Genomic DNA, 12813 nt, shown 5'->3' on the forward strand with positions numbered 1-12813 from the left:
GTCCAAAATGTCTTGGTATGCTGAAGCATTAAAAGGTCCTTTTACTGGAACTAAGGGGCCAATCCCAACCCCTGAAAAACGACCCCCCCCCCCCACACCATAACCCCTCCTCCACCAAACTTTACACTTGGCACAATGCAGTAAGGCAAGTACCGTTCTCCTGGCAACCGCCAAACTGTCCATCGGATTGCCAAACAGAGAAGCGTGATTTGTCACTTCAGAGAATACGTCTCCACAGCTCTAGAGTCCAGTGGTGGCGTGCTTTACACCACTGCAGCCAACGCTTTCCATTGCACTTTGTGATGTAAGGCTTGGATGCAGTTGCTCAGCCATGGAAACACATTCCATGAAGCTCTCTACGCACTGTTCTTGAACTAATCAGAAGGCCACAAGAAGTTTGGAGGTCTGTAGCTATTGACTCTGCAGAAAGTTGGCGACTTCTGCACACTGTACGCCTCAACATGCACTCACCCCACTCTGTGATTTTACGTGGTTGAGTTGCTGTTGTTCCCAATTGCTTCCACTAACATTATATTACCACTAATAGTTGACCGTGGAATATTTAGTAGCGAGGAAATTTCACAAACGGACATATTGCACAGGTGGCAACCTATCACGATACCACGCTTGAATTCACTGAGCTCCTGAGAGCTACCCATTCCTTCACAAATGTTTGTAGAAGCGTCTGCATGCCTAGGTGCTTGATTTTATACACGTGGCCATGGAAGTGATTAGAACACCTGAATTCAATGATTTGCAGGGATGTCCCAATACTTTTGGCAATATAGTGTATTTTATGGAATGTTGGAAACCAAACAACATTGGTCACTACTGATGATCACATATATCACAATATGTTATAAAATATAACAAAATAGTTTTAATGTTCTGCAGAAGAATGCTTGGAGTGACATAATTTTCTGGTGAACCTCTCCCTTTAATATCTAAATTGTTGTGCATTTAAAAATGGCCATTGTTTCTTGCAATATGAATCATCACAGTGTGATCCCATTTCTGCTTATAGCAAATATTGCTTTTATAAATGCAAGGTCAGAATGGCTTTTCTTGTGCTCTTACCATCTGAAGGTTTTTCACGACTGGTTTTGCCCTCTGCCGCTATGTAGAAGAGAACATATGCATATTTAGAAAACGTGCCAGCATTTTTCATAAGACTTTTGCTGAAACACCTCACATAAAATAAACACACATTTACTGTCACAAATCATTAACGGCTGAATAAACACCTTGTTCCTCGTGTCAAAACGTTTGTTTTGCCCCAAAGCAATGAGAAACACCTTTGCCATTAAAACGAACTATTAACCAGGTCTGGTCCTTTTATACGAGTGTGAAAGCAGAGAGAGTGACGCTCTAGAAAGCTCTTATTGAATGGTATGTTCTTGTCTGATTTTATCTCTCGTTCCTGGGTAACATTGGTCTTTACCAGATGAATGCTGCCTAAACCTCTGAAATGCACGGGATGCTGCCGAGTTTACATCCCAAAGCCTTGACCGACATGATGGCGCTGCGGCCCTTTCTTATGGATTTGTGTCAGTCAGAGGATGTGAACTTTACACAAAACCTTTTGAAAAAGGCACTCCAGAGAACTAATTCGGCTCCGGCTGACGGATAGAAAGGAGGGGGGGGAACGCAAAGAGACAGTCAAAAAGAAAACAGGCGCGAAAGACAGCGCGGAGAGAGGTGAGAGGAAGACAGCAGAGGGAAGGAGAGAAGAAAAGAGGGCTTTTCTTTTGTTCAATCTATCGAGTAATGGCTGTGTTTCCTGCCAGAAGTCTCGTGTCATCTCCGATGACTGGCTGTCACATCATATCAAGCCTGTCTCAACATCTTAACTGTCCCACGCCACAGTTTTCACCATCTTCCCTGGCATCGCATCTCCACTTTTATGCGATTCGCTCAACTGGATATGTTTCATCACCTCATAACCGACGGGAAATAATAAAGGCGCTCAGCTGCTTTGGGCTTAATTATTCAACCGAAATTAACATTAACATTATGAGCAGAAAAACGAATAATTGCCTGCTGCTTACCACCTTGCTGTGAATCCACTGTTGATAAGACCTTGAATTACCTATGAAACAGAAAAGCACGAGTGTGTTATTAAATATCATTTACAAAAAATATTATTCTCATAAAATTTTATTCATTAAGGATGCATTTAATTGATCAAAAGTGACAGTAAAGACATTTATAATGCTACAAAAGTTTTCTATATCTAATAAATAAGAATGAAGAAATCATTCTTATATGCGGATTTATTTTCAATGTTGGAAACAGTTGTGCTGCTTAATATTTTTTTTATAACCTGTAATACTTTTTTCAGGATTCTTTGATGAATAAAATATTAGAAAAAAGAACAGCATTTATTTAAAATAGAAATCTTTTGTAACAATATACACTACCTTTCAACAGTTTGGGGTCAGTATTTTTGATTTTTTTCTTGAAGAAAAAAAAAAGAAATGAATAATTTTATTCAGCAAGGATGTGTTAAACTGATAAGTTATAGTAAAGATTTTTTATTGTTCGAAAAGATTTCTATTTTGAATAAATGCTGTTCTTTTTTACTTTTTATTCGTCAATGAATACTGAAAAAATTATCAAAGGTTCCAAAAAAATATGAAGCAGCACAACTGATAGTACATTGATAGTAAATCAGCATATTAGAATGATTTCTGAAGGATCATGTGACACTGATGAAAATGTTGAAGTATATTCAAATAGAAAAAAGTTTTTAAATTGTAACAATATTTCACAATATTACTGTTTTTCTGTATTTTTGATCAAATAAATGCAGGCTTAATTAGCATAAGAGACTTCTTTCAAAACCATTAAAAATAGAAATGTTTCCAAAACTTTTGACCGGTACTGTATATGGATGTATGTATGTATGTGTGTGTGTGTGTGTGTGTGTGTATGTATGTATGTATATGTATATATATATATATATATATATATATATATATATATATATATATATATATATATATATATATATATATATATATATATATATATATATATATATATATATATATATATATATATATATATATATATATATATATATATATATATATATATATATATATATACACACATATATATATACATACACTACAAACTTTTGTTAGATGCGATTAAAATTATGCCATCATTTACTCAACCTCATTTAATTCTAAACCTGCATGTCTTTTATGGATGATTTATTGACAACTGGTCATTTCCGTTTTAATTGTATGGAAAAGAGCAGCATGAACCTTCTTCAAGATTTCTTATTTTGTATTTTAAAGTCAAGGAATGAGTAAATAAATGACAGAAACTTCATTTTGGAAGAGCTACTTAAAATGTTCCATTTCAAAATGCCTAATGTTATTGCAGCTACTGCTTCCCAAGGGTAAAAGTAGTGCGAGTGTGTGTGAGCTGTTTTCACTCATTGAAAGATGGAGAGGTGGCACTCACTTCTACAGAAGCCCCCCTCTGTGATCTCCTCTTCATAGACGTCTGTAAAGCCCCTTCCTGCGTTTAATTTGGCCAGTCTGCCTTCAATGAACTGCCGCCATAAATTAAAGTATCACAGGTTATTAAGGAAGAAGGGGGATGGAGAACAACACCAAAACAATTCCATCTAGACTGCTCCAGACGTGGTCACTGTGTGTAATTTACATCAGGTGATGGATTAACATGGCAGAGGAGAATGTTGTGTGAGCAATGCCTTTTGGGAAGTTTAATTTCCTCTCTTGTCACGTAGAGGACATAAAAGAGATCTAATAAATATGCCCATTAAAACTAGGCCTATGACTTGAACATGACTTGTATGAACATAAACTTGATTTTAAAATACTCATACAAGAATAACAAACAAAAAAAGAAAACAAAATAATAGATAACTAGATATTAAAAATATTTTTTGAATATATATAACATCAGATCCTATAGTCAAACTTTCTATGTCAGCGTCTTGGACAGATGTAAAGACTGTTTTGGAAGGATGTGGAAACTTACAGTATATTGAAGATGTTTGACATTCATTTTTACGTTCTTATGGGATTAACTAATAACATCTAACAAAAGGTACCAGACACATTTATGCATCTTTTTTAAATATGTTATACATGTACTCATACACTGTAAAAAAAAAAAAGTTGCCTTAAATTTAAGTACAATCAACTTGGATGTTCAAGTAATTTCAACTTAAATTACATTAAACTGAGCTAAATCTTGAAAATTGCTTAACTTATTTTGATGAGCAATGTAAAACATGTTTTCATAACTTATTGATCATAACATTTTTACAGTGTTTAAAATGTATGCTTTTGCACATGGTATATTTATTTCATATAACGCATATAAAAACGTGAAATATTCTTGAAATGCTTGCATACCGGTATATATGCTTTGAGAAATGTATAAATATATTTGTGTAGTAAGTTATGTTCTTTCCACACTAACTACCTTGAAGTGGTTCATTGTTGTTCACTGTTTGCTCAAGTCACACAAATTGTGAAGTCAAGCACACTTCTGCCAAAGCTTCAATTACGTCAATTTTGTTGTGCGCAACCAAGCAAACTTGAGAACATGGCGAGTATAAGCCAGGCTTGAGACTCTACAAGACTCTACGAGATTCTAAACATGCCTCGTTCAAACTAAGTCTATGGGATACTAAAGTTTGATCATTACGAAACAAGCCACGTGATTTTAGGTAACATGTTTGTAGTAGCAAAACATGGTTACATGTTAAGGGCTAGAACTTTAACCCTAAGTAGAGCAATAGTGATGCACCACTAATAAATCAGATGTGCTTCTTGATTTCAGTGCAAGTGCTTTGAACAGCCAAGTAGAAAACATTCATTTTAATGGGACCACTGGAGTAACAGTGGGCCAGAACAGGTCTCAGGTGCCTCAGTAACAGGGTGAGGACATCTCTAGGGGTCAGCACCTTTCATTGGACTCTGCTACAGGGTAACTTCATTACAATCTCTTTAATGAGTGATGAGACCACGGGGTTCAGTCTCAGACACCCAATTAGAGCATGTGATCAGGTCAAATTAACACCTATCCAAAACCTCATCCTTCAGTATCGTGTTACAGACACACTTTCGTCCCATTAATTGGACACTGCTCCTACCTATCTGCTTGTTTAGGGGATATTTAAAGGCTGGTATCTAATAGAGCTGGGTATTGACACAAATTTCATGATTGCATTTGATTTCGATTCACAAGTGTGTGATTCAATAAGTTCGTTTTGAATATACAACAGGTACAGTACAACATCACTTAACTAAAGCTTTAAACTATACAGGGAACCCTGTCAACTGGTACATTACTATGATATAAATGGTTAAAATTAAAAACTTAATTGTATACAAACATTGCATAATGTCAATTACTTTTTATGTTTCTAGTTCAATTAAGTTTTTGAAATATAAACAGTTACATGGTGGCATAAAAACGTGTTTTTTATGATGAATTTATTCAAACATACATAAAATATTGAAGAACAGGTTAAGTTAAGTTTAATAGTAAAGAGGAAGAGATGTTCGGTTCATGTGCGCTTGAACTGAAGTGGCTACAGCGATCCGTCACGACACATTAAAGAGCAGCACAAATATTTATTGTTTATTTCATAATTCAATTTGACAGAATTCAAAAGCTGAGACTTTGTTTCACATCAAAAGTAACAAAGCACAAAGCTTATTGCGATTTATTGGTGCGCTACAATTAATGTTTGGTGAAGTTTTTCACACATGCTGAAAACAGCATAGACTAAAAGATTCTTGGGATTTAAGTCCTTCAAAATAAGAATCGGTTGAAATCGAGAATTCACCAGCACTAGTATCTAGGAACAAACACTTGAAGATGGAGACATTCGTATTCTAAATTTCTTTATTTTATAACGTTATATTAATGTTGCACAAATGTAAAAAAATCCCGCCATATTGAGGGTAAATGCATTGTAAGCTAGAATATATAATAACAGATGTGATCTTCACATTTAATTATGACATGAACAAAAGGCATCATCACTAACTAGAAAAACGTTTCCAAGCAACTAAATTGGCTGAATGCAACTACGACCCATTGAAAAAAACAAAAGCGCCGCGTCTGAAGGTGTCAAGGGGGTAGTGATGAGAATCTGGAGGAAGAACCAGTTAACCGGACCCGTGCAGACAGGGAGATGGGGAGATGCCAGAGCGCTGCGAGCTCTCTCTCGTTGGCAGGGTGATCGTGAGTTAGCATCAGGCGCTGGAAGACGTGGAGGGGGGAGTTAGGATACAGAAAGCAGGTCGCCGTTGACAGACTACCCCCGCAATCTCTTGGCAGCCAGCCTTTACTCGTTTCTAGGCAGGGCCGGCCTCCAAGCGGATGTGGTTCATGGTCAGAACGGGGCACTGCGGTGCTGGCCTTTTGCAATACGGCCAAGTTGGAGATAAGGCCTCTCCCGGAGCTACTGCACGGGCGGGAGGTGGAGATGTCTTTGAACTGCTGGTCACTATCTGGGTTTTGGAAGGAACGTTATTGAGATGGTTGCATCAAGACGGAGACGTGATTAAATGCGCAACTGCTCGTTCCGGGTATAAATTAAGACTTTAGCGGAGGGGGAAGGAAAGAGCCTCGATATCATGGCTATAAATAGAGCTGGAGGGAGCGATGGTTCAAGCGTTTCAAGTGTAAGCAAGACAGTAATCCTCTTGGATTCTAAGAGTTATTGTGCAATATGTTGAATGAGTATCTATATAAAAATCATACACTTGTCAACTAAAATCACAAATCATGAACATTACAAATGTGTTTTTGTGTAATTTATGGTTGAGGCTTAAAACTGTGAGCATCTCCCTTCATTGTTTCCACTTTACCTGCTTGAAGAGTTGCAGGTTCACGGCCATCTCAAGGAAACTTCTCATGGTGCTGGAGCGGTGTGCCACGAAGCTCTTCTCGCAGAAGGTGATTGGCTCTCCCTGGGGACAAGAAAGCCAGCTTTAATGAATATAGACAGCCCGCTATTGGCTAAAACGCCTGCAAACTGTGCTGCTTCATCCGAGACTCGCAGACAGATGTTTTGTTTGACTGCGCTCATTTGTTTATCATCATCACCCGTTGCAATCAATTACATCATTTCAATTTCTCCCCGAGTCACATGAACAGAATACAAAAAAAAGTTGCCAGAAAAGAACTGGCTGGTTGGGAGGATGCACTTTGCCCGTATGTGTCAAAGAAAAAGATTTTGCAATTTCGTGGGCATATAGGTTTGAAAACAACATTTTTCGATGCAAATCGTTCGTAAAGCCATCCCTACGCAAATGTTATTGCATTGTTTTGGTGGCCGAGAGATCAACGCACTGCAACTGAAGAAAACACATGCAAATAGAAAAAACACCAGCAAATTAAGAAAACATCATCAGTTTGACAACACATGTGCTTCAAATACTAACAACACAAACAAATACAGAAAACTGCTGCAAATACTCACAACATATATGATCAGGATGTTAAAAAATTTAACTTTCAGGTCATCGGCAACAACCCTGACAAGTAGACGTTGAAGTAGAAGCCTTTCTGTATTTGGTTGCAGTGTGAGTATTTGCAGTGTGTTTCTGTATTTGGTTGCGTTGTGAGTATTTGCAGAGCGTTTCTGTATTTGGTTGCGTTGTGAGTATTTGCAGCATGTTTCTGTATTTGGTTTCTGTATTTGGTTGCTGTATTTGGTTGCATTGTGAGTATTTTCAGAGTGTTTCTGTATTTGGTTGCATTGTGAGTATTTGCAGCGTGTTTCTGTATTTGGTTGCATTGTGAGTATTTGCAGAGTGTTTCTGTATTTGGTTGCTGTATTTGGTTGCATTGAGAGTATTTGCAGCGTGTTTCTGTATTTGGTTGCATTGTGAGTATTTGCAGCGTGTTTTTGTATTTGGTTGCATTATGACTATTTGCAGAGTGTTTCTGTATTTGGTTGCATTGTGAGTATTTGCAGCGTGTTTCTGTATTTGGTTGCGATGTGAGTATTTGCAGCATTTCTGTATTTGGTTGCGTTGTGAGTATTTGCATAGCTTTCTGTATTTGGTTGCATTGTGAGTATTTGCAGCGTTTCTTTATTGGGTTGCATTGTGAGCATTTGCAGTGTATTTCTGTATTTGGTTGCGTTGTGAGTATTTGCAGAGCTTTCTGTATTTGGTTGCGTTGTGAGTATTTGCAGCAATTCTGTATTTGATTGCGTTGTGAGTATTTGCAGTGTGTTTCTGTATTTGGTTGCATTGTAAGTATTTGCAGCGTTTCTGTATTTGGTTGCATTATGAGTATTTGCAGTGTGTTTCTGTATTTGGTTGCATTGTGAGTATTTGCAGTGTGTTTCTGTATTTGGTTGCATTGTGAGTATTTGCAGTGTGTTTCTGTATTTGGTTGCATTGTGAGTATTTGCAGTGTGTTTCTGTATTTGGTTGCATTGTGAGTATTTGCAGCGTGAGTATTTGCTGCGTGTTTCTGTATTTGGTTGCATTGTGAGTATTTGCAGTGTGTTTCTGTATTTGGTTGCGCTGTGAGTATTTGCAGCAATTCTGTATTTGATTGCGTTGTGAGTATTTGCAGTGTGTTTCTGTATTTGGTTGCATTGTAAGTATTTGCAGCGTTTCTGTATTTGGTTGCATTGTGAGTATTTGCAGTGTGTTTCTGTATTTGGTTGCATTGTGAGTATTTGCAGTGTGTTTCTGTATTTGGTTGCATTGTGAGTATTTGCTGCGTGTTTCTGTATTTGGTTGCATTGTGAGTATTTGCAGTGTGTTTCTGTATTTGGTTGCATTGTGAGTATTTGCAGTGTGTTTCTGTATTTGGTTGCATTGTGAGTATTTGCAGCGTGAGTATTTGCTGCGTGTTTCTGTATTTGGTTGCGTTGTGAGTATTTGCAGTGTGTTTCTGTATTTGGTTGCATTGTAAGTATTTGCAGCGTTTCTGTATTTGGTTGCATTGTGAATATTTGCAGCGTGTTTCTGTATTTGGTTGCATTGTAAGTATTTGCAGCGTTTCTGTATTTGGTTGCATTGTGAATATTTGCAGTGTGTTTCTGTATTTGGTTGCATTGTAAGTATTTGCAGCGTTTCTGTATTTGGTTGCATTGTGAGTATTTGCAGTGTGTTTCTGTATTTGGTTGCATTGTGAATATTTGCAGCGTGTTTCTGTATTTGGTTGCATTGTGACTATTTGCAACGTGATTCTGTATTTGGTTGCATTGTGAGTATTTGCAGAGTGTTTCTGTATTTAGTTGCATTGTGAGTATCTGCAGTGTGTTTCTGTATTTGGTTGCATTGTGAGTATTTGCATAGCTTTCTGTATTTGGTTGCATTGTGTGTATTTGCAGCGTTTCTTTATTGGGTTGCATTGTGAGTATTTGCAGTGTATTTCTGTATTTGGTTGCGTTGTGAGTATTTGCAGAGCTTTCTGTATTTGGTTGCGTTGTGAGTATTTGCAGCGTTTCTGTATTTGGTTGCGTTGTGAGTATTTGCAGCGCTTCTGTATTTGTTTGTGTTGTGAGTATTTGCAGCGTTTCTGTATTTGGTTGCATTGTGAGTATTTGCAGTGTGTTTCTGTATTTGGTTGCGTTGTTAGTATTTGCAGAGCTTTCTGAATTCGTTGCGTTGTGAGTATTTGCAGAGCGTTTCTGTATTTGGTTGTATTGTGAGTATTTGCAGAGCTTTCTGTATTTGGTTGTATTGTGAGTATTTGCAGAGCTTTCTGTATTTGGTTGTATTGTGAGTATTTGCAGAGCTTTCTGTATTCTGTAGAAATGTGTTCTTGTATCTGTTAACTGTTTGTAAAACTATTCTTATACAAATTACATTGAATGCAAATATTTATACAAGGATGTAAATGTAAAACTGTATTGCATTGTTGCATTGAGTGCAATTTCACAGAGTTTTTTTCTGGTGGTTTCTACTTCTCTTTTCTTATGCGAACTGTTCTATATTGTCGCATTGAATGCGACTATTGGGTAAGAATGTTCCTTCGATTTAAACTGCTGTTTCTATACAAGTTTACTAAACAAGTACTGCATTGTCAAATTGAATTGCGACATTTATCTAAGTATAATTGTAATCATTTTCAGAAACTTGTTTCTATATAAACTGTTTACAAAACTATTCCCAAGCAGATTGTGTTGCATTGTCCCATTGAAAAGTATGCAACTATTTAAGAATGGTTTTGCGAACAATTTTCAGACAAGATTCCACTTGAGTTTCACCAACGAGGCTCAATAGCAAGAACAGCTAGCATTTCAAACAACCTTTCTTTTTTGTTCTAATTATAATCCAATTATAAATTTGTATAATTCATTTTCACAACAGCTGAGCGGCGTGGCTTAAAACCTGTCTGATCTGCGCATTTGTTACCATCGTTCTTGGTGCTTGGGGGTCAATAACAAAAGAGACCCATGAGGTATCACACTACAGTGACCTATATAAGTCCATGATTGCCGACTCTTGCATGGGAGCTAATTATGATCTCCCTGCATAGTTTCATTTACGGCTCAGTTAGATGTCGGCGCTCTGTTAAGGCGCTGATGGGAAAGCATATGGGCTCCATAAAGCAGAGCAGTATTTCACACAGATGATTCGTTGCAAATGGAGGAACCTCTTTAGAAATGCAGCACACAGAAGATAAGCCATTATCGCAGAACACGACAGTAATGCTGGTGAAATACTGGATGTGTAAAATCAAATACCGCTATCACATTTCAGATGCATGCAGGCTTTCTTCTAGAAGGAATGCTCTGAAATGATGCATAAATTACTGATTTAATAATAAAATATTGCAACTAATGCAATGTTTTCAACTAAATCGCACTGCAATGCTGTCATTTCAAAGACGTAAGGGTGTTTTTGTCTCTGTAATAACAAAGTGAAATATTAATCAAAATAAAGCAGCACAAAGGCTGATTTTCAATCGTTTGTCTTCTCAGACTCTTAATGAGATGGGGCCGACTGTCAAAAGAGCGACCCATATTTGAGCTTGTGTTTTAAAGCAAATGCGAAGCAAATGAAAGTGACTGAGGGCCTTCTGTTCTAAAAAAAAAAACGAATGAAAATAGTGGTAATTCCATGTAGATTTGCAGACAATGGGCTCAATTGAGGCAGCGCTTTGAAGGCTAAGAGTTGCGCAGACTTGACTTCGAGCATGTGTGGTTTTTTTTTCTAGCGGCGAAAAGACAGTTTGTGCACAACCGCTAAAACATCAATAATGTATCTTCGCTCTGTGGGTCTACACAAACCAATTACTCTCTGCCTTGCCAACAAAGATGGCCACATTTGACAAACAGAGAGCACACTTTGTTTTCCTCAACGCCACTCACGTAACCGGGAGGCACATTTCAGGAGTTTAGAGGGTCTGAGAAGACCAAGAAGGGCCTGAGACTTCAAAGAGACAGTCCAGGCTTTTCAACATCTGACATTTCGGCTATGCAGACAGGCCCACCTTTCCCTGCACCTGGTTTTCCCTTTCTTTAAGCCTTTCTTTCTCTTGAAATGGCTTTGACTGAAAAATAAAAATAGGCCACTTCTTAGTTTAACTGAAACTAGGTTTCTCTGAAACATTCTTAAAGTCTACATAAAATAATAAAATAAAAATACTCTAATAATACTTTTTAAAATTGATTTGATGTTAAAACCACTTGACAATTTTAGAGTCATTAAAACTTGACATTACTTTTTTTTTTTATTAATAAAATCATTTTGAAATGTGATCTTATTTGTCACTGACACATAAGCAAAAATAAAAATGCATAGATATTTATAAACGCATACTTATAAAAATATTTAATTATGTATCAAGATGGTATATGGTGTTGATAAAGTGATGATAAGGTGATATTTCATGCAGAGCTTGAAGTGAAGAGTGATAGTCTTACAGGTTTATATCTCAAGGCGTCCCGATAGGAGCCAAACAGCGCAGCCTGAGCATGCAGAAAGGCCCGTGCCACCCCACTGCCTGTAGCAGTCGACTGTTTTTTCAGCTTACTCTTCAGACTGGAGACCTAAAAGAGAGAAAGAGAGGGAGAGAGTTAAATTAACACCTCTGAAATAGGTGGAGGAACAGGCAAACCCATTCAGAGTGTGAAGTGTCACATTTACAGGTCACCCCCCACCCTAAAAACCAGAGAAAGAAATAAAGAAAAGCCTTCTATCTCTCAAGAGCACCTGCTGCTCTGTTAATTGAAGCAATGGTGCCGTGTGCAGGGGTGGGGCCAGAGAGCAAAATGACTTTGGCAGAGAATCTTGGTCTCTCTTACCCTTCTCTTTCTTATCTCTCGACATACATACATATACTTTCATGATATACTTTACAATTATCTACCACTGGTCTGCTTTTAGCTCCTAAGACTGATGAAGATCCAATTTTGAATTAAATGTTTTTATTTTTGTGGGTCTTAAATCTAAAGATGCAAGGAAATAGTGTAATTAAAAGTGACATTCTTTAAAAAAAAAAAGAAGAGAAGTTTTACTTTAAAGGAGCACTATGTAACTTTTCCGTCCGCTAGAGGTCGCCTATTCAAAACAAAGGCGTAGTTTGATGATGCCAAGTTTGAGCGCAGAATCTTGGGACATGTGGTCTTCACTTCACAGCCGGTGGAAAAGAATCAGGATAGGACTCGGCAGAAATCATGTTCATGGATGCGATTATTAACATTACAGTAGTATGAAGCAGAGCAGGGCCGAGTGTTGTGGGAGCTGAGCAAGGCTGCTGGAGCGATTGTTAAGATGAACGCAACACACGCCTCACGAACCGCACCACTTCCGCTTTTCCTTTTTTTTTTTTTTT

The 12813-nt window shown here is 37.4% G+C and overlaps 1 protein-coding gene across 1 annotated transcript in view; it reads right to left on the minus strand.

Annotated features, from left to right (window-relative positions):
- Positions 1-12813, minus strand: part of dennd1b (DENN/MADD domain containing 1B) — a 127813-nt gene that overhangs the window by 19610 nt on the left and 95390 nt on the right. Inside the window, exons 13-17 of the mRNA XM_079808531.1 lie at positions 11903-12028; positions 6873-6974; positions 3478-3568; positions 2049-2089; positions 1078-1116 (exon numbers count right to left, since the gene is read on the minus strand). Coding sequence (XP_079664657.1) covers positions 1078-1116; positions 2049-2089; positions 3478-3568; positions 6873-6974; positions 11903-12028 — 399 coding nt within the window. The remainder of the gene's footprint in view (positions 1-1077; positions 1117-2048; positions 2090-3477; positions 3569-6872; positions 6975-11902; positions 12029-12813) is intronic.

Source organism: Gobio gobio, assembly GCF_949357685.1.
Source record: "Gobio gobio genome assembly, chromosome: 24".
In the NCBI taxonomy this organism is placed as follows: domain Eukaryota; kingdom Metazoa; phylum Chordata; class Actinopteri; order Cypriniformes; family Gobionidae; genus Gobio; species Gobio gobio.